Genomic DNA, 21,465 nt, shown 5'->3' on the forward strand with positions numbered 1-21,465 from the left:
CCCAAGTAGGTGCTCTAATCTCTACCACTGACAGCTGGGGGAGGCTTGTGTTGCCAGGGGTGGCATTTTGCATGCAAAATGCCCCCCAACCCTCTGGGGCCCTTCTCCCACCCCTCCTCCCACCCCCACCAAGGCTCAGCCTGCTCCCACTTGGGGGGGGGGCATTTCATGGCCTCCCCAAGTAGGTGCTCTGCTCTCATCTCTACCACTGACAGCTGGGGGAGGCTTGTGTTGCCAGGGGTGGCATTTTGCATGCAAAATGCCCCCCAGCCCTCTGGGGCCCTTCTCCCACCCTTCCTCCCACCCCCCACCAAGGCTCAGACTGCTCCCACTTGGGGGGGGCATTTCATGGCCTCCCCAAGTAGGTCCTCTCAGCCCCTAAAGTCCACCCCTTACAGCCCCACACAAACCCAATTCCCCCCCAGCTGCCACACACAGACCCAAATCCCCACATTAGCCCCTCACAGACCCAAATCCACCCCCACCTGCCCCACACCCATAACCCCAGGAACAGGCTGGCAAAGGCCAGCCCTCTCCCTTTGTTCCCTATGCTGGGAACTTCTAAACTCTCTTTCCCTGGGCAATTCTGCACAGCCCAGGGGTGCCACAATGGTGGGCACACTTCTGAGTGCCAGCTGGTCCCTGTGAAAGAGCACCTGAACCACAGACACCCTCCCTCAAATTCCCCCACCACCTACAGAGATGGCTGGCCAGCCAGCCCCATTGTTCCCTATGATGGGAACCAACTGCACAACAAAGAATAAAACAAGAACAACACAAAATAAAGTTTTAATTTTTTTTCTCCCTTCCAAAGTACAAGTAGGCAAAGCATTATGACACATTACACCAGCAGTCCCCCACACAGAAAAAAAACACAACTCACTTAACATCAGAGAATCACAAAGCACAATTCCTGTCAAAAACACTTTATTTCTTGAACAGCTTTAGGTTACACAGCAGGGGGGAACACCAAAGGGCATGGCAGCACTATCTTACACAAAAATAACACAACTCACTTAACATCAGAGAATCACAAAAACACAATTCCTGGCAAAAACACTTTATTTCTTGAACAGCTTTAGGTTACACAGTAGGAGGGCACAACAGGACATGATAGCAATGTACTACAAAAAATAATACAACCCACTTCACCGTTTTTGACAGCAATTGTGTTTGTGTGATTCTCTGATGTGAAGTGAGTTGTGTTATTTTTGTGTAGTACACTGCTTTCCTGCTCTGTGGTGCCTTCCTACTCTGTAACCTAAAGCAGTTACAGAAATAAAGTGCTTTTGACAGCAATTTTTTGGGGTGATTCTTTAATGTGAAGTGAGTTGTGTTATTTTTGTGTAAGATACTGCTTCCATGCCCTTTGGTGTTCCCCCCCTGCTGTGTAGCCTAAAGCTGTTCAAGAAATAAAGTGTTTTTGACAGGAATTGTGCTTTTGTGATTCTCTGATGTTAAGTGAGTTGTGTTATTTTTGTGTAAGATAGTGCTGCCATGCCCTTTGGTGTTCCCCCCTGCTGTGTAACCTAAAGCTGTTCAAGAAATAAAGTGTTTTTGACAGGAATCGTGTTTTGTGATTCTCTGATGTTAAGTGAGTTTTGTTTTAATTTTTCTGTGTGGGGGACTGCTGGTGTAATGTTTCATAATGCTTTGCCTACTTGTACTTTGGAAGGGAGAAAATAATTTTTTTAAAACTTTATTTTGTGTTGTTCTTGTTTTATTCTTTGTTGTGCAGTTGGTTCCCATCATAGGGAACAATGGGGCTGGCTGGCCAGCCATCTCTGTAGGTGGTGGGGGAATTTGAGGGAGGGTGTCTGTGGTTCAGGTGCTCTTTCACAGGGACCAGCTGGCACTCAGAAGTGTGCCCACCATTGTGGCACCCCTGGGCTGTGCAGAATTGCCCAGGGAAAGAGAGTTTAGAAGTTCCCAGCATAGGGAACAAAGGGAGAGGGCTGGCCTTTGCCAGCCTGTTCCTGGGGTTATGGGTGTGGGGCAGGTGGGGGTGGATTTGGGTCTGTGAGGGGCTAATGTGGGGATTTGGGTCTGTGTGAGGCAGCTGGGGGGGAATTGGGTTTGTGTGGGGCTGTAAGGGGTGGACTTTAGGGGCTGAGAGGACCTACTTGGGGAGGCCATGAAATGCCCCCCCCAAGTGGGAGCAGTCTGAGCCTTGGTGGGGGGTGGGAGGAAGGGTGGGAGAAGGGCCCCAGAGGGCTGGGGGGCATTTTGCATGCAAAATGCCACCCCTGGCAAGACAAGCCTTCCCCAGCTGTCAGTGGTAGAGATGAGAGCAGAGCACCTACTTGGGGAGGCCATGAAATGCCCCCCCAAGTGGGAGCAGGCTGAGCCTTGGTGGGGGGTGGGAGGAGGGGTGGGAGAAGGGCCCCAGAGGGTTGGGGGGCATTTTGCATGCAAAATGCCACCCCTGGCAACACAAGCCTCCCCCAGCTGTCAGTGGTAGAGATTAGAGCACCTACTTGGGGAGGCCATGAAATGGCCCCCCCAAGTGGGAGCAGGCTGAGCCTTGGTGGGGGGTGGGAGGAGGGGTGGGAGAAGGGCCCCTGAGGGTAAGGGGGCATTTTGCATGCAAAATGCCACCCCTGGCAAAGGAAGCCTGCCTCTTCATTTTTCCCCATAGGAAATAATGAAGAAAGATCAGCAGCAGCATGCTAACAATATGCTGCTCCTTCGCTTTCTTATGGGAGGATGGGGGGACCTGCTTTGGGGGGCCATAACATGGCCCCCCAAAGTCCAATCTGTCTGAAACTTGGGTGGTTGTTAGAGAAGAGTTAGAGGAAGGTCCCCACCAATTTTCGGCTTATTCGGTGGGAAAATGCCTCCTCCAGGCGTCCTGGAAGACGGAGGCATTTTCCCATAGAAAAAAGCCGAAAGAATGCCGAAATAATGCCGAAAGAATCCCGAAAGTCGAAAGCCGAAAGAGATTCTTGTTTCGGCTTTCGGCTTTAACGATAGAGAATCTTCTTTCGGCTTTCTACTTTCGGCTATAGCCGAAAATTTTTGGCTTGCACACCCCTAATTCTAACCCAATAAAAATTTTTCAAAAAAAAAAATGTTGGACTGGATGGGCCACTGGCCTGATCCAACATGGCTTTGCTTATGTTCTTATGTTCTTATGTTCAAAACAGCCAAAAAACGGGCTAGTGCTGGGCGGGGGGGGGGTTACCCCATTCCAGGCTGTTTCAGCCCCGATCCGGGCCATTTTGGACCCCAAATGACCCGGGTTGGGGCTAAAATAGCTCAGATCAGGCTGGTGCCAGGTGGGGGATTTTGGCCAGTTTGGGCCTGTTTGGGCCTGCCTGGCAGCGGCCTGTTCCAGGCCATTTTGGCCCCAATCCAGGCCGTTTTGGCGTCGGTTGCCCATTTTGGGCCCCTTTGGGGCACAAAAAGGGCAGGATTGGGTCTGAAATGGCCAGGATCGGGCTGCTGCCAGGCAAGGGAACCCTCCCTTGCCCAGCAGCAGCCCAATCCTGGCCGTTTCAAGCCTGATGGTGGCCATTCTGGGCCTGAATTGGGCCGAAAACGGCTGAAAGGGGCCCCAAACGGCCAGGATTGGGCCTCTGTCAGGCAAGGGAACACCCCCCCACACACACCTAGAAGCAGCCCAATCCTGGCTATCTTGAGCCCATTTTGGCCCAATTCATCCCCAAAATGGCCAGGATTGGGCCCAAAATGTCCAGCATTGGGCCCTTGCCAGGCAGGTGAAGACTCCCCCCACCCAGCAGCAGCCCAATCCTGGTCATTGTGGGCCCCTTTCAGCCATTTTGGTCCCAATTCGGGCCCAAAATGGCAAGGATCAGTGTTCAAAATGGCCAGGATCAGGTCTCTGCCGGGTGGGGGAATACTCCCCATCCCGGCAGCAGCCTGATCCTGGCCATTTTTGATCCCATTTTGCCCCAATTTGGGCCCAAAATGGCCCGAATCTGGCCACTGTGAGGCGGGGGAGTGCTCCCCTGCAGCAGAGCAGCCCATTCCAGGCCGAATCGGACCCCCCCTATGGAACACAGTAGCGCTCCCAGGGTGGCCACGCCTGCATGATGGTATCACTTCCCGAAAGTGACGTCATCGTGCAGTCCTGGGAGTGCACGCACACGTATGGGGGTTTTTTTCATGTTACAAATAAAATTTTGGTATTTCCGTTACCACCAACACCATGGTATTTTACAAGGTTTTTCCCCAACAGTTACATAAAAGGCCTGCTGTTGTTTAAGGAAAAGTGACCTTCTGTTAGGAATCTCTCTCATTACACATTTTCATTTCCTGGTATTATGATTTCCATAGATTATAGTCGATCTTAGAAATCTACTGTACAATCTCTCTCAAATTAGGAATGCAAGTTTGTTTCAAACTTAAAAAGAGCTGATCGTATCTAGCTATAAGACATATAATACCCACTTTGTTTACCCACTTTATTTTTCACCAAACCAAACATTTTCTTTATAGTGCGCCAGAACCATGCAAGAATTAGAAAGGACACTTGATTTAAAGGTAATCATAGAATCATAGAGTTGGAAGGGGCCATACAGACCATCTAGTAGAACACACTTTTTATTTATATCCAGATAGCTTGGTTTATACCAGCCATAGGACAGACATACACTGAGACTTATGTAGAACAAAAATGAAAACATCTAATAACTGAATATTTTAAAAGGGCATTAATGCCTAACCGGACCCTTGTTATTCAGGAATACTTTTAGCATCACTGCAAATAAGGGAGATGGTAATCCTTAAATTAGTTGTCCCACGAATAGAATTCAGATAGCCAATTTACCTATCTCTACCCTCCACCCCAAGCTAGCAATCAAAGCATTTCTTACATTGTTCCAATGTCACCTTGCTGGTCAGGCTCTTCACAGAATCATAGAATCATAGAGTTGGAAAGGGCCATACAGACCATCTAGTCCAACCCCCTGCCCAGTGCAGGATCAGCCTAAAATATCTCTAACAAATATTCATCCAGCCTCTTCTTGAAAACTGCCAGTGAAGGGGAGCTCACCACCTCCCTAGGCAGCTGATTCCACTTTTGAACTACTCTGACCGTGAAAAGGTTTTTCCTAATATCCAGCCGGTACCTTTGTGCATATAGTTTTAGCCCATTGCTTCGCGTCCTACCCTCTGCTGCCAACTGGAACAGCTCTTTGCCCTCCTCCAAATGACAGCCTTTCAAATACTTAAAGAGAGCAATCATGTCCCCCCTCAACCTCCTCTTCTCCAAACTAAACATTCCCAAGGCCCTCAGCCTTTCCTCGTAGGGCTCAGTCTCCAGACCCCTGATCATTCTTGTCGCTCTCCTCTGCACCCTCTCGATTTTGTCCACATCCTTTTTGAAGTGAGGCCTCCAGAACTGCACACAATACTCCAGGTGCGGCCTGACCAAGGCAGTATAGAGAGGGGCTATGACCTCCTGCGATTTCGACGCTATGGCCCCTTTGATACAACCCAGGATTGAATTGGCCTTTTTTGCCACCACATCACACTGACTGCTCATATTCAGTTTACAGTCCACTCTTACCCCAAGATCCCTTTCACATATACTACTGCCCAGAAGTGTATCCCCCATCCAGTATTTGTGCTTCCCATTTTTGTGGTCCAGATGTAATACTGTGCACTTGTCTTTGTTGAATTGCATCCTATTCACAGCTGCCCACTTCTCCAGAGTATTCAGGTCTTGTTGAATTTTAATTCTATCTTCTTGGGTGTTTGCTACCCCTCCCAATTTGGTATCATCAGCAAATTTAATGAGCAGCCCTTCCACTCCTTCATCCAGATCATTGATAAAAATATTGAAAAGTACCGGGCCCAAAACCGAGCCCTGCGGCACCCCACTGGACACCTCCCTCCAATCTGATGAAACGCCGTTGACCACCACTCTTTGAGTGCGGTCCTCCAACCAGTTCCCTATCCACCGAACTGTCCTATAGTCTACTCCACAGTCTTCCAGTTTGCCCATCAGAATGTCATGGGGGACCTTATCAAAAGCTTTACTGAAATCCAGATAAATCACGTCAACAGAGTTCCCCCGATCCAGTAAGCTGGTCACTCGATCAAAGAAGGAAACCAGGTTGGTCTGGCAAGATCTGTTAGGAACAAAACCATGCTGACTTCCCTGGATCACTGAGTGGCCCTTCAGATGCTTACCGATTGATCCCTTTAAAATCTGTTCTAATATCTTCCCAGCAACAGAAGTCAGACTGACCGGCCTGTAGTTTCCCGGGTCATCCTTCCTCCCTTTCTTAAAGATTGGGATAACATTCGCTCTTCTCCAATCTTGTGGAACATTCCCAGTCCTCCAGGAGGCCTTGAAGATGATGGACAGGGGTTCTGCAAGTTCTCTGGAAAGTTCTCTCAGCACTCTTGGGTGCACCCCATCCGGCCCAGGGGATTTGTATTCATCCAGTGCAGCCAGATGCCTCTCCACTACCTCTCTGTCAATGTCAATTAGCCACTCAGGTGTCCTGCCACATTTTCTACTATCTCTAGATGTGCCTGAGTTCTTCAGGGAGAAAACAGAGGCAAAAAAGTCATTAAGCCTGTCTGCTTTTTCTCTGTCCTGCATCAGAGTTTCTCCATCTACTCCCAACAGCGGTCCAATTGCCTCTTTTACCTTGCGTTTGCTTCTCACATATCTGTAGAAGTTTTTCTTATTGTAGCAAACCCTCCTGGCCAGACCCAGCTTGTACTGAGCTTTGGCCTCTCTGATGGCTGATCTGCAGTACCTAGTAACCCTCATATACTCCTCTTTACAGGTCTGTCCTTCTCTCCATTTCCTGAGCATTTCCTTTTTCTCCCTTAGCTTATTCCGGAGCTCTCTGTGCATCCACATCGGTTTCTTGGAGCCCTTACCATGTTTCCGTCTTGCTGGGATAGTGACGGCTTGAGCTTGCAAAAGCTCGTGTTTGAGAATGGCCCATCCTTTACTCACTCCTTTCCCTTCCAGCACACTCCCCCACGGAATGACTCTCATCAAGCCTCTGAGTTCATCGAAGTTGGCCCTACGAAAATCTAACCTACGAGTCTGGCTACGAACTTCCTTGGCTCCCCACAGCAACTGGAATTCAAGAAGGACATGGTCACTTCCCCCTAAGGTCCCCACCACCTTCATCTCATCTACCAATTCTTCCCTGTTGGTTAATATCAAGTCTAGTATGGCTGAACTCCTTGTAGCTTCCTCCACCTTTTGAAAAAGGAAGTTATCAGCCAGGCAGGTCAGGAAATTGCGTGATTCATGACGCTTTGCTGAGCCTGTCTGCCAGCACACATCAGGGAAGTTGAAGTCACCCATAATTACAAGGTTCTGATGTCTGGATATTCTGCCAATCTGTTCAAAGAGGGCAGCATCCATTTCTTCTCGCTGGTCAGGTGGTCTGTAGCAGACTCCAACAATAATACCCTTTGTCCTTCCTCCCCTTATTTCTACCCATATACTTTCCACCGGGCTGTCCGCCCCATTCTCCAAAACTTCTTGACAATCAAGCCCTCTCCTCACATACAACGCCACTCCACCTCCTCTTCTACACTTCCGGTTTTTCTTGAACAACTCATACCCATCCACTAGCACATTCCAGTCATGGGAATCATCCCACCAAGTCTCAGTAATTCCTACTATATCATAGCCCTCTGTTTGCAATAGAAGCTCAAGCTCTTCTTTCTTATTGCCCATACTTTGGGCATTGGTATATAGACACTTGTAGCCTTGTACCTTTGTTTGACCTTTCCTACCCAGGTGGGTCCCCACTGTGTTCACTTCATCATTGAAGTCGCCATGTCGATCATTCCCTGCCCCTTGCGTGACACAAAATAGATTGGTGTGGCTTGTATTTCTTTCTATGCAAGTTACATACTTAGTTGAACTTCTTGTTGGAAATATCAACCAGGCTAAAAAGCAATGCAAGGCTTTGCTGGTAAACTGAGTACCCCTCTCTTTGCCTCTTATCCCTTCCATGGACCCTCTATACCTCTTTTTTTTTTTGTAATAGATTTTTATTAGGTTTTTTAAAAAGAAGAAAAAACTTTTTAGTATCAGGTCCATGTACAAGATAATCATTATACATCCAAAATTTCAAGAAATTTGCAATACAGAGATCAATCCATAGAAAAAGAAACTGAGTAACCGACTACCCCCCCTTTTTCCCATTTATACAATACACAGTCCATTTAGATCTCTCCAAGCACTTTTTAAATTCCTTGTTCTTTTACTCAACTACTCAATTCATTTTCTCATTTCTTACAATTATTTATGTAGTGAGCAGATTCTTAAGGCACACCTCAATCCTTTAATTCTTAAGCCTAGGGTACTAAGCCCATAGCCAGTCACAGTCACAGCCACAGAGCTAAAAAAACAGCCTCATCTTTATATTCTATTATTAGTCCCATTATTTGTGTATATCATTGACTAAGTAATTTCTTAAAGGAGAAAAGTGTACAAAAAGGTTTTTATAACAGCCTACCCTCAGTCTTTCATACATCAAAATCCAAGCCATCTGAGGTTTTGTACTTGTATTTTCATTAAAAAAGGCAAAAGAAAGTGTATAAGTAGACTTAGCTTAACCAATAGTTTAGGTTTTGAAATTTAACAAATTTACAAAGTTCCTTCTACCTCCCTAGTGTTTCCCCTATTAATTCTAGAAGATATCTTGTCTCAACATCTTTCTTATACTTTTATTTAAAGGAAAGAAATCCAAAGAAGAAGATAAAGGGTGAGAAGGAAAATAGAAGACTACAAAGACCCATTTGCCACACTCCTTCTAGTCCATAAACATTATCTAATGTGTTAGAAAAGCATAGAGGATTGTATTAGGTCTATATTAAACCGCATAAAACAGAAGGGGGCATATTAAGCCTAGTTTCTTTCCAGATTCTCTAGGTTTTTTGTTAAAGCAATTTAAATAGCATTTAGAACATGGACATATAAAAGTCACAATATATCCCATATACCATCCTTATTTACAAAAGCCCCTAACAACCCTATTAACCCACCCTTTTAATCTCACTTCAGTTTAAAGCTCTATGCCGTATAAACAGAAAAGGAGAAGGAAAGAAAAGATAAAGGAACAAGGATTGCACTTTAAGTTTCATTTTCTTCTTCTTTCTCTCTCTGGAATAGTATTGAAACTCTTTCTTTCCAATGATCAGCCATAGCCAGCTCTTTTTGCCTTCTAGCCATTCATGCGAGGTGCCGTTAAATACATTATAACGTCCCTGTTTATCTCTCTTCATCTTTGTGATATGTTTCTTGATTGGAGTATATTGTATGCTTTGTACTTCATACAGAAGCAGTATGCTAAAACTCTTCCTCACAGCTTCCTTTTCACCATGCTCCTCCCACTTCTTCTCCGCTTTCTGTACTTTCACAGAAGAAAACTGATTTTCTCCTCCATTTTGTTGGGAGTATTTTTCACAATTCCACTCCAATTTTCTTTTAGGTAATTCTGTCCCATCAAAATTCTCTTCTAACTTGGCATCTAACACAGTGCTCGTGCCTGTTTTTATTCCAAGTGTTTTGTCTGCTTTTCTTAATACACAATCCATCAGTTTAGAAATTTGTTGCAACTTCAGAAAATGCCATTTTGTCTACTCACTTACAAATGTTCAATCACAGATCTTTTAAAACTGGTAAAAAGCTCCTTTGCTCTTACTATTTGTAGTTATAAAGTTTTTTGCTCCCCAGCTCTCCATCCCAGGAAACTTCTCCTTATGCTTCACTTCTTGAGTGTCAGTTTCCTAGTCCATGAGGCGGCCGCCTCTCCGGGGGATAATAAAACCCCCCTCATCAAGCTGTTTAGCCGTTGTAAAGCAATAAACAATACTCTTACTTGGAGAGATATCAGGTAAAATCACTCTTTTTCGGTCTTTCAGTTGTCCTTGCATCTATCTTGTCAGGAATCCTTGCTTTATTTTCGCTTGTTTCAAAGTCTCGGGGTTCGTAGCTTATGTACCATTAAGGCTTCTTCCTTGGTCCTTGCCTTCGAGCCGGTGCGGGGGCTCCAACAGGGGGTTGCCAATCCCTGTGAGCTCCTCCACCTTGCTCTGGCCTACCCTCCCTCTCCGTGGGGGAGTCTTGGGGGCCCGAATCCTCGGGTCCCAGGGGATCGGGAAGATCACGGTACTGAGCTCACGGTACTCAGCTGCCGTGACATCGCCACGTCATTCCAGAATGCACACGTATGTATTGAGAGGCGCACCCCCTCTTCCCTGCAGTTCTCCCGCATGAGAACTCTTTCCCCAGAAAAAAAGTCCTGTTAGCATCCAAGATCTGACAAGATCAGGCTAACCTGGGCTATCCAGGTCAGGGCAGTCTAATCCTACTGCCACTATTTTAGAATAAAAGTTTCAGGATTTCACTCTAATAAATACAAGAATCTTTCATTTGTTATATTTTTGTATACACATCCACTGCTACTGCACAAAGTAGCAGTGGAAAGACCAAGTGCTATAAAGATACTACTAATTTTTATTCTACTACTAAGAGCTGTTTCTGTGTATACACATTGGATCCAAGTGAAGATTACATAAAACATTAAACAAAATTCAGTTTAAGAGGCAGCACTACTTACGGATTTAAGTCTAGCTATAGTTTCTTCACAATCCTGGATTTCATCGTACTTTTTTTTAATTTCTTCCTTTAAATCATAAGGAACAAAATTTAAAAATGGTTAAACATTTTTATAAATAGTTTATTGTATAAGGCAGAAACTACTTTTCTCAATTGTACTCAAAGAACATGTGATGAAAGGAGCTTTGTGTACTCAAAGAACATGTGATGAAAGGAGTAGAAATGGATAAAAGTAAGGAAAAAAATGACAATACAGAAGAAATCTCTAAAGAGACAGACGTAACTGAAAGAAAAATAGAGCAAAATGAGAAAAAATATAATCTACAAAATGGATGATTGTACCAATACATCTTCTTGAAGATACAAGGCAGTAGCAAGAAAGGGGCGGAGCCACGAAGCAGACCTGCAAAGAGAGAACCTAGCATTCTACTACTGAAAGGGGGGAAAGAGTGCAGCGGATTTTATAGCAGAAAAATAAACAAAGAAGTAACAACATTTTTATCGACCCTTGTCAGAATTGGCTGGAGGATAAGGAAATCCACCTTTGGCGGCGCAGATGGAATAAGGACTGGACGTACCATTTTACAGGAAGAAAAAAGAAAAAACAAGGATAAGACCCAGATTAGGATTTAATAATGCAGACCTAACCCCTTATCTCTATGGCTCCTTCCTTTTTTTCCCCCTTTTATAACACAATATATTCTGTATGTGTTCTGAAGAGACAAGGGGAGGGGGGACTGATGGAGTTATAGAGTTTTTTGCTTTCACTACTGTCCTCTTTTTTCCTTCTTATTTTGAAAGAAAGAAAGGAGAAACACGGATTATGACCTAGATTTCCTCTATATGTTTAATGATATGCAATACAGATTTAATGAAAGTTTTAGAGGCTCTATATTATAATAGATTTTGAATATCTACTGTCAAAGGGATAGTGATAATGTGATAACTGGGCCCTTGGAGCTTTTTAACTATTCTTAAATTATAGCCCTTCTCTCCAGAATATAAATGAGTGGTTAAGCTAAACGACTATCTGCTCTTCTCAACCTCACGACTATGCGAATCCAAGTAAACAAGTACAGATGGTTAAGATAAAACAGATGAAGGAGCTACTCTTTCTAAAATGTAAAACTGTGCTTTACCCATATAGTTATGTAGCCATTCCAGCCTCATCAATATGAAAACACAAGCAAGTAAGTTTGGCTGTAACAAAATAGAGGAAAGAGATATTTCCCTATAGAATATAAAATTGTCTTTAAACCAAATATTGATTTGGTCTCCCCACCCTTATTACTATGAAAACCCAAGTACACAAGTTTGGAAGGCTTGGCCAGAACAGATGTAAGAAAGAGGGAAAATTAGCACAAAAATGCTCCCTTTATATAGTGATGTATACCATTGTTTTGCTGATATCTTTTGTTCTACTATTTCCATCTCCTACTCCTGGAATGACTAAGGGATTAATATCTCTGGCTAAAATGCAAAAGATGGGAAATGTGATCTATCTATTCACATAAAAATGTTTTAGCTGGCATTCTCAAAGGCCATGTGTGTGTGTGTGTTTATGTACATTAGTGTGTGTAAGAAACAGTTACAAGTCCCCCGAAACTACTGCATCTGTTGCCGAGTTCCTAGCACATGTATGTAAGCTAAGAGCACGAGTCCATAATACTTAGATTTTATTGTACATTTTTCTTTTCACTTAGTGTGATTTTATTGTGGGTTCTGACCAGTTGGGATCCCTTATTCGCTGTCCTATGATATTTATTCATTTATCTATTTATTTTCCTTTTTTTTTCTTTATTGTATGCCAATAAAGGTAATTGAATTGATTGAAGAAACAGTTACTCCGTTCTACCATTTCTTTCCTAACTATAGAACAAACCTACTTTCACCATAACATGATGGCCCTGTTCCAAACACAGGGAAAGAAAAACTGGTGCATGAAAATATGTTTGTGCATACAACATAGGATATAGCACTACATGCAAAATCTGACCCTGCAATCATTTCCTGTAGTGAATTATTATAGTTCCACTTTGGGAAGTTTAGTAGGAACTGTAGAAAACAGAAAATGTATTTGAAGCAGATACAATTCCTGAAAGCTTTCAAAGAGCATTCAAACGTATTCTTGATATTCTATGAAAGTAGAAAATTCACTTACCTTTGCCTCTCCAATTTCTTTATCTGCAGTCTCCAGCACAATTTCTTTGTGTCTTTCCAATTGTTGTGCCAAATGATCTATTTCACTCAGTTCATGGCACAGTTCTTCATTTTTATTACTTAAATGAGCCACCTCGCTAGTCACATTTTTCCTACTATCCAAAAGATCTTGTATACGCATTTCAAGTTCTTTGTTTGTTTGCTGCAAAAATTCAACCTAAAAATATATTCACACCATAGCAAGTGGTTACGCATTAATAAAACTGTTCAAGTAGTACTATACATGAATAGGATTAGTCATTTTTATTTTAAAAATCTACAAGGCTGTTTACAAACTTTACATAAAATTCACAACATTAAATAGTGAAAATAAACAGTAAAATCAATGGTAGAAATTCAGCAACAATACAATAAAACCACATAAATTACTATTCAGCTAAACTATCCAAGCAGCATTTTAAGACAGTAATGATGGCACAAGATAGATCTCCTGGCAAAGGAGTTCCATAGCTGGTGTATCAGCACAGAAAAAAGTCTTCTCTAATAGCCAAGAACGTATATGGGAACGTACATGGGAGTACCTGGTCCCATGCATTCTAGGGCTTTACAGATTAAAACAAGCACTCTGAACTGGGCCTAAAGCACCTCAACAGGTTCATGAGAAAGGAAATTCTACTGCATTTGCATATGCCCTGTCCATGGAGCGAGGAGAAAGCACAACCCATACAAGGATACCTTCTTCCACGGATGGAATATTCCACTGATGGAATATGATCCTTACAGCAAGTTCTTATCAACAGCCTGACCACTCAGTTGAAATTACGGAAGACTTTTCAAGGGCAACCCCACGTAACGCCCAACTAATAAAGCTTGCATGTTACCACAGCATGGATGTTACCAGAAGGTAATAGATGACCTGTACACTAACCAAAACTGGTGAAAGGGTTTACACTAGAAACTTCATGAGACTCCGTAAAAGAGCTGAAATATCTTCTGGTTGTGAAAATGAGCTTTAACAGGAAATGTATGTAACTTCTTTATAATCATATGAATCACCTATAGTAGTTCCACCTTATCTGGACTGAGAGAGACATTAGCCCTCATCAAGATCATCACTAACTGTTCAGGACATCTGCATCCATATCTGGATTAAGTGAAAAGGAAAAAGAGGTGGGTATCATCCACACATCAATGACACCTTATCACAAATCTCTAGGCAACCTCTGCCAGTTACACAAGGATGTTAAATCACTATCCAGAACTCCACAGAGTAAATGCAATAATACTGCAGAGCAAAAGTCTCCCCAGCATCCCCTTCTGTAATATGTGTACCAGCAGGGAGTGGAAACACTGGACCATAGAGTCTCCCACATCAACTCTGGATAGGCAGGATTATTTCTCTAAGAATCCCTCATAATTATTAGATGCAGTATTTTTCTGTCCTTAAGCTATGAAATCCATGACTGACAAACAGCTAATATTGTAATGATGTCTTGAAGCTTTTGGTAAAAGAAGCCAAGGCGGGAATAACATGAAGATGTATCACCAACTCTATCACTGCTTTGTTAATGTGCCAAGACACAGTAGCTAAAGAAAGGATAGATTAGCAGAAGTTTAGACATGTACCACAAGAAGTCTTTTGCATATTATGAGGGTAGTGTGGTCAGAGTAATCTTGTGATTTTTTTGCTAAAGAAGTACCAATTCTGAGAAACACAGTTCAAAGTAGCTTGCCTCAAAGCTAGTAGAGCTATGATTCTTAAGTGTGTTACCTGCAAATTTAAATGAGCAATAATCTTTTCATTACTTCTGCTTCTGGCCTCTAGAGATATGACATCATGAGAGCGACCACCATCCAGTGCTAATGATAAACGCTCAATTTCTGCATCTCGTAATTCAACCTATGAAAACAAAATTGATTGTTCTTTGGAATGTTTAGTATCCATACTAGGGGTGTGTGAAATCTGGGTTTGTGAACCAGCAAAATAGCCAGATTTTTGGGATAAATTTGGGTTTACCCGAAGCAGGAAAACAATCTGGAATCCCCTAAACCCTAAGTGGCAACCCACTTCAGAATTAGGGCATTTCAGCCGCTTCGGTATGCTCCGTAAAGATTCAGCGCATACAGAAGATCACAGCAGGAGTTCTCGGCTTTTTCACCTGATGGGAGGGGGGAAGAGGGAACTCCCTGTTCCCTCATCCCATTGAGTGAAAAAGCCAGCCTCAAAACTTTCAAAGCTCAAAGCAATGCTGAAAAGCCCTGCTCTGAGCTTTAAAAAAGTCCAAGCCGGTTATTTCACCCAATGGGAGGGAGCTCCCTCTGCCTCCCTCCCATTGGATGAAATAGCCAGCCTGGCTACTTTCAAAGCTCAGAGCAGCGCTGAAAAGCCCTGCTCTGAGCTTTGAAAAACTCCAAGCCAGCTATTTTCACCCAAGGAGAGGGAGCTCTCTCTGCCTCCCTCCTCCTCCCTTTGAAAGTATGCAGGCTGGCTATTTTCCTCCTATTGGGTGAAATAGCCAGCTTTGACTTTTTCAAAGCTCAGAGCAGGGCTTTTCAGCACTGCTCTGAGCTCTGAAAGTATGCAGGCTGGCTATTTCATTCAATAGGAGGGAGGCAGAAGAAGCTCCCTCCCACTGGGTGAAATAGCCAGCTTGGACTTTTTCAAAGCTCAGAGCAGGGCTTTTCAGCCCTGCTCTGATTATAGAAATTAAGAAATTAAGAAGCCGATTATAGAAATTAAAAAGCCAGTTTGGTGTAGTGGTTAAGAGTGCGGGACTCTAATCTGGAGAGCCGGGTTTGATTCCCCACTCCTCCACTTGAAGCCAGCTGGGTGACCTTGGGCTAGTCACAGCTCTCTGGAGCTCTTTCAGCCCCACCCACCTCACAGGGTGTATTCTTGTGGGGATAATAATCACATACTTTGTAAACCGCTCTGAGTGGGCATTAAATTGTCCTGAAGGGCGGTATATAAATCAAATGTTGTTGTTGTTATAAAAATAGATCTTATTCTACCTGTTTGCTGTAATTTTTCACTCCATGTTCAGCTATCTCTAACTTTTCTTGATAGTCCGCCACTTCCAGTTGCAGCTCATGAATTCTGAAATATATTTGTATAGATATCCATTCAAGAATTTTATATTAACAAGCTATTCTCCTCAGAAGAGACTGGAACAAACTACAAGACGAACTAAAGTTCATCACGAACTGGTTAGTTCGTGGAAGCCCATTTTCCACGAACTTCCACAAACTGGTCTGCCACTACATTTGGTTCGTGTTAAACCCCAATACCCCTTTCTGCAAAACGGCATGGAAAAGGGCATTTAACCCCCCCATCAGCTGCTTTTCGGGGATCTCCCCAACAAGCAGCTGATCTAAGCCTGCAGGGGTGAAATGCCCCTTTCCCTGCCGCTTCGCAGCAGCAGGGAAAGGGGCATTTAAACCCCCGGATCAGCAGCAGCACAGAAAGGGGTATTTAAGTCCCACAAACCGGTCTGCAAACTGGGGCAAGTTCGTGAACGTTCGTGGTTCGTGAAACAGGACGAACCACGAACCACACAGTTAATTTTTTTTCAATTCGTGCCCACTTCTGCTGCTCAGATAGTTTTCTCACTCTGCCTTCTCTGGCTACCCTAGAGAACTCGAACAAAAGCCAGTGAGTTACAGGTTGAAAGTAATCACTGTGATAAATATCAATACAATGCTTAAAAAATTAACAAAAACAACAAAGCATGCATAGGATTCATTAGATTCAATGCGATGCAGTTTTTAACAATGTTTAATTAAAATATACATTAAATAGCAGGAAATGTACTTCTTTATCATTATTTATTTTTACAAGTAAAGTGAAGAATGTAAACGAATAGGTATCATATTCAACTACACTGTTCTTGTGTATATTTAATTAGTGGTGATTCTAAGGGGTTTTTTTAAAAAAACACTTTAACATAGGAACACAAACATGGCAATCTGCAAACTGGAGGAATTCCTCCAGTACACTTTCTATCAAAGATATATATATATATATATTCCTTTGCATTTTCAGTGCTTATGTATGTAGTTTTATCACATACAAGAAGACAAGAGAGAAATATTAGAGAAGCATTACTGATACGTCTACATTTAAAAGAGAGAGCCAGTTTGGTATAGTGGTTAAGAGCAGCAGGATTCTAATCTGGAGAACTGGGTTTGATTCCCCACTCTTCCTCTTGAAGCCAGCTGGGTAACCTTGGGTCAGTCACAGCTCTACCAGAGCTCTCTCAGCCCCACCCTGTTGACATAGGAAGCCAAGAAGCATGTCTATGTCTTGCTGTTTGTATCTGTCATGTCACTACTGATGTAAAAGATCTATTTGACAGGTCCTTGGATGATGCAAGAGCAGAGAAACAACCTACGACACCTCACCAGATGTGTTATGATTGGACACTGGGGGGTGCTATGGGAGGATATAAGCCAGCAGTGTCTTGTGCTGGAGTGGAGCTTGTTCCATTAGGTGCTTGGCGAAGCACTTTGACACTGAGAACAAGATTCTGTATATAAGTCACTGTAAATAAACGGTACATACACTTGAATGCTGTAAGTGTGTGGAAGCCTTATTTATAGCTCAGCTACAGTTCAAACCACACTGCGCCAACACACCCACCTCACAAGGTGGTTGTCGGTTGTTTGTAAACCAAAATGTGGGCATTAAGTCGTCCTGAAGAGCGGTATATAAATCGAATGTTGTTGTTATGTTATTATTATAATAAAAGGCACATTGATGACCTGTTATCAGCCACTTGAAGAAGATCAGCAATATACGGGTCATCCGGCTGAGGAACTGGATAGGCATCAATTCCCGAGGGAGGGACTGGTTGATCTATTTGCATACGCTGACGCCTGAATGGAATATTTCTTTTCCTGCCACCTACAAAGATAAATGGGTATAATTTAAAAATGAATCCAAACATACTTTTTTAATCTAAACTGAGAAGAAAAGCCTGCAGGATTTTATTTGTTTCTGACATAAACCTTTTAATGATAGTCCAAATCTGAACAAAAGAAACAGAAACAAAGAAAGGACAGGGAACTTGAAGAAACAACCCTGAAGGCTCATAGGAATGGGTTTATTAAGGCCTAATGGATCCGGTTTATTCAGAGGAACTGCTTTAGTAATATCACATGCTCTCTGATGAAGTTTTAAAATAGCTATTCTATTACCCTTTTTACTTCATTGGTTGCTAATGTGATTGGATTGGATTAAATTTTAAGTATCCTACTATATAATTCCCGTAGCGTGTGCTCAACGACTCACATTTATGCTGCTGTGCCTGAACGGGGCGCACCAGCATAAAAGGGCGCTGGGAAGGCCGCTTCCGGAGGGCGCCACTAGCTGCCGGAGGCGGTGCGGGAAGGAGGCCGGAGGCAATGCGGGAAGGGCAGTGCGCCAGCAAGCCACAGCGGGGGAGAAGCCCCCCACCCTCTGACCCCCGCCGGAGCTGAGCTGCACTGCTTTCGGCATCGATGGGGCGAGGGCAAAGCGCTCGCTGCCGCGTCAGCCCCGCCGGAGCCGGGCGCACCACTCAGCAAAGACCCGGGGCCTCGCAGGGCGGCACCACACTGCTGTCCTTGGGCCCGGGGCAAGGCAGCGTGAGCGGAGCGCCGCCCCTGGAGACGCAGCGCACCGCTCTCCGATCCAAAAGCCCATTGCCTCCCTCCCTGCCTTTCCTCTCCACACCCCACCTGGCTCTCAGCCCTCCCCAAAAGCCCATTGCCTCCCTCCCTGCCTTTCCTCTCCACACCCCACCTGCCTCTGAGCCCTCCCCAAACCCCCATTGCCTCCCTACCTTCCATTCCTCCCCACACCCCACCTGCCTCTCAGCCCTCCCCAAACCCCCATTGCCTCCCTACCTGCCAATCCACACCCCACCTGCCCCTCAGCCCTCCTCAAACCCCCATTGCCTCCCTACCTGCCAATCTTCCCCACACCCCACCTGCCTCTCAGCCCTCCTCAAACCCCCATTGCTTCCCTACCTGCCAATCTTCCCCACACCCCACCTGCCTCTCAGTCCTCCCCAAACCCCCATTGCCTCCCTACCTGCCATCCCTCCCCAGACCCCTCCTGCCTCAGCCCTCCCCAAACCCCCATTGCCTCCCTACCTGCCATCCTTCCCCAGACCCCTCCTGCTTCTCACCTCTCCAGACCCCCCTTGCCCCCCACCTGCCAGCCCTTCCTAACCACACCCCCCACCAGCCCTCCCCAGCCCCAGCTTTCTAGAGCCCATTGTATTTATTTGCACAACAGGCTCTGTTTCTAGTAACATCGTATTTACATAACTACATTAAAGATAACCTAAGACAAAAAGATGTATCAGTGTGTTAAGACATTGCTGTACAAGAATGTTTGCATGCAAAATTAATGTAATGCTGTCCTTAACAGCTTTGGTTTCTTTTAAAGCAACCAAGAGCTTCAATCCTATGAAAATTTATTAGGGTGTAAATACTACTGAACTCAGGACTTTCCCCGCAGGGATTCTGGCCTCATACTGCTTGTTTATCCCCTGATTTCCACATATATTTTTGTGCCTTCAGTTTTTGCTTTTGTAAATTTTTTCTCCCTAGTTCTTTTTAGACCACTTTTATCTTGATCTTTTTCTGGAAGCCAATTTTGAGTCCCTTCTGCATAATGTTTCTTTCAGTGTACTTTGTACTGCCCATTCCCACCCACCTCCAACCCATTTTTTGATGAATGGACTGTCATCATTGTCAAACCATTCTCGCTCCAGGTGCTAGAAAAAAGTGGCACACTTTGGAAGGGACGTAGCACTTCACTTATGGTTCATAAATGGATAGGTGCCATGGCTGCTCCCCTTTTAGGATTCCTTGTGCAGACAGGCAGGCATGGGGGGCGGGGGGGGGGGGAGTCTCACATCAACCCTACTCGATAGTCAGCTGCAGCCCCTCACCTGGGAATGCTATCCCCCACCCAGCAGCCTTGTGCGTGTCAACGTACTGCCCTCTTTCTCTTCGTTTCTAAGTGCATGTTTTTTAAAAAAATTTTAATTCAGCCATCACAGCAATAAATCAATACAAGCATGCACAAAAAAGTTAAAAGGGGGTTGCTGTGACATCACCGATGATGCTACCAAATATGATAGCACCCTGGACTGATTATCCTGATTATTTAAGGCACACACAGAAGAAAATAAACCAACTCCACAACTGTAAAAATGCAGAGGGAGAGCAGTCACGCAGAACCATGCCCAAACCAATTTCAGTGCTTGTGAACAGACTGCCAAGAAAATTGGGAGTAAGGTGGAAAGCAGATGGAAAAGTCCTCAGGTAGAAAAGTCCTCAGTGAGACTTACTTCCAAGAAATCATACTTAGTGTGCTATATACACTTTCAATATATAGTGCCAGACAGAGAAATTTTACAAGATGGCAAAGGTTAGTATAGGGATCTATCAGAAAATAGCCTTTTTCATGGGAGAGAGAGGACGTTGCAGAGACAACAGAATGAGAAAGTAAGAGATAAGCAGGTGGATGCAGATCATATATGGTGTTGCAGTTTTTCTTTCTGTGCCTCTCTTGGGATAAAACATTAAGCTGCATGTAAGCAGACATCAGAAGTGTATGATGCCAATGAATTTTGCTTTACTATGAATGAACAAATCATGTATTAACAAGATGTGCCTGTCAAGGTAAATAAACACAGAGATGAGGCAGCTAGCAGTGACTGATCAAAGTCATCAGTAGTTACAGAGTGATGACAGGTAGCTATCATGTGATATCAGCCAGGTGATGTATGTCTCTCTATATGTCAAGGTCATTTGGGCTGGCACAGTGAGTCAGCACTGTGCTGTGATAAGCTAGTAATTAATATATAAGAATGCAGTCTTTTACTGTAAAGAGCTCCAGCTCTACGGGTTGCTGGCGAAGCACTTTGTCAGTCAACATAATAAGTCTGTAATGTATCCACCTGTAAATTGTATAATACACCATTTGTACTAAAGCTTGGTGTGTCGTGTCTTCTCTTGAACCTGCCACTGAGGCCAGTACAACGTAAGCAAACCGCGACAGTGCCTTCTTACTTTGATAAACCAGTGAATATTCTTTGTTTTGTAACTTATGAAATTCTTTGTTCTATAACTTATAAAAGATAACTGCACCATAATTGTAGGTCTTCACTTTGTTACAACAGCAGCTGCTTAAATAGTTTTGTAGCTTCTTTTAACCTGGATTGAGTGATTATTTTCCACAACAGGGATGATCAGGATTTATTCTATGCTATCTATAGAAGTTATTAAAAATTACTAGCTAATAGTTCTATAATACTCTATTTTGGCTTGTCCACAGATGCTTTACCTGTGACGCCATATCATTGCTGAAATACATGGGTAAGGCTCAGCCTGAGAGCAGCAAATACTTAAAAGCAATTATACTTTAACCTCAACATGTTCCCCAATACCACAATTTCTTGAAGGCTCCAGTCTTTCAGTGACCACCTAGAATTCCCACTAGACATGGGCATGAACGGAAAAAAAAATGAACAAGCTGTTCGTTGCCATCCACGAACAATGAACAATGAACAGTAACAAACATGACCCTGTTCACAAACATGTTCGTTGTCCCTTTAAACTATCAGCTGGCCCCCTGCCAGCTGATAGTTTAAAGGGCCCTTTCCTGCCACGTGCAAGGGGCAGGGCCCTTTAAACACCCCACAAACTGACCTTCCCAATGTCTAATACCCACCAAA

General features: G+C 43.9%; 1 protein-coding gene across 1 annotated transcript in view; it reads right to left on the reverse strand.

The window, feature by feature from the left end:
• CEP135 (centrosomal protein 135) overlaps positions 1 to 21,465 on the reverse strand; it is a 72,170-nt gene that overhangs the window by 44,852 nt on the left and 5,853 nt on the right. Inside the window, exons 5-9 of the mRNA XM_054990016.1 lie at positions 17,495 to 17,636; positions 15,746 to 15,830; positions 14,505 to 14,633; positions 12,735 to 12,950; positions 10,575 to 10,640 (exon numbers count right to left, since the gene is read on the reverse strand). Coding sequence (XP_054845991.1) covers positions 10,575 to 10,640; positions 12,735 to 12,950; positions 14,505 to 14,633; positions 15,746 to 15,830; positions 17,495 to 17,636 — 638 coding nt within the window. The remainder of the gene's footprint in view (positions 1 to 10,574; positions 10,641 to 12,734; positions 12,951 to 14,504; positions 14,634 to 15,745; positions 15,831 to 17,494; positions 17,637 to 21,465) is intronic.

Source organism: Eublepharis macularius, chromosome 10 (genome assembly GCF_028583425.1).
Source record: "Eublepharis macularius isolate TG4126 chromosome 10, MPM_Emac_v1.0, whole genome shotgun sequence".
NCBI lineage: Eukaryota > Metazoa > Chordata > Lepidosauria > Squamata > Eublepharidae > Eublepharis > Eublepharis macularius.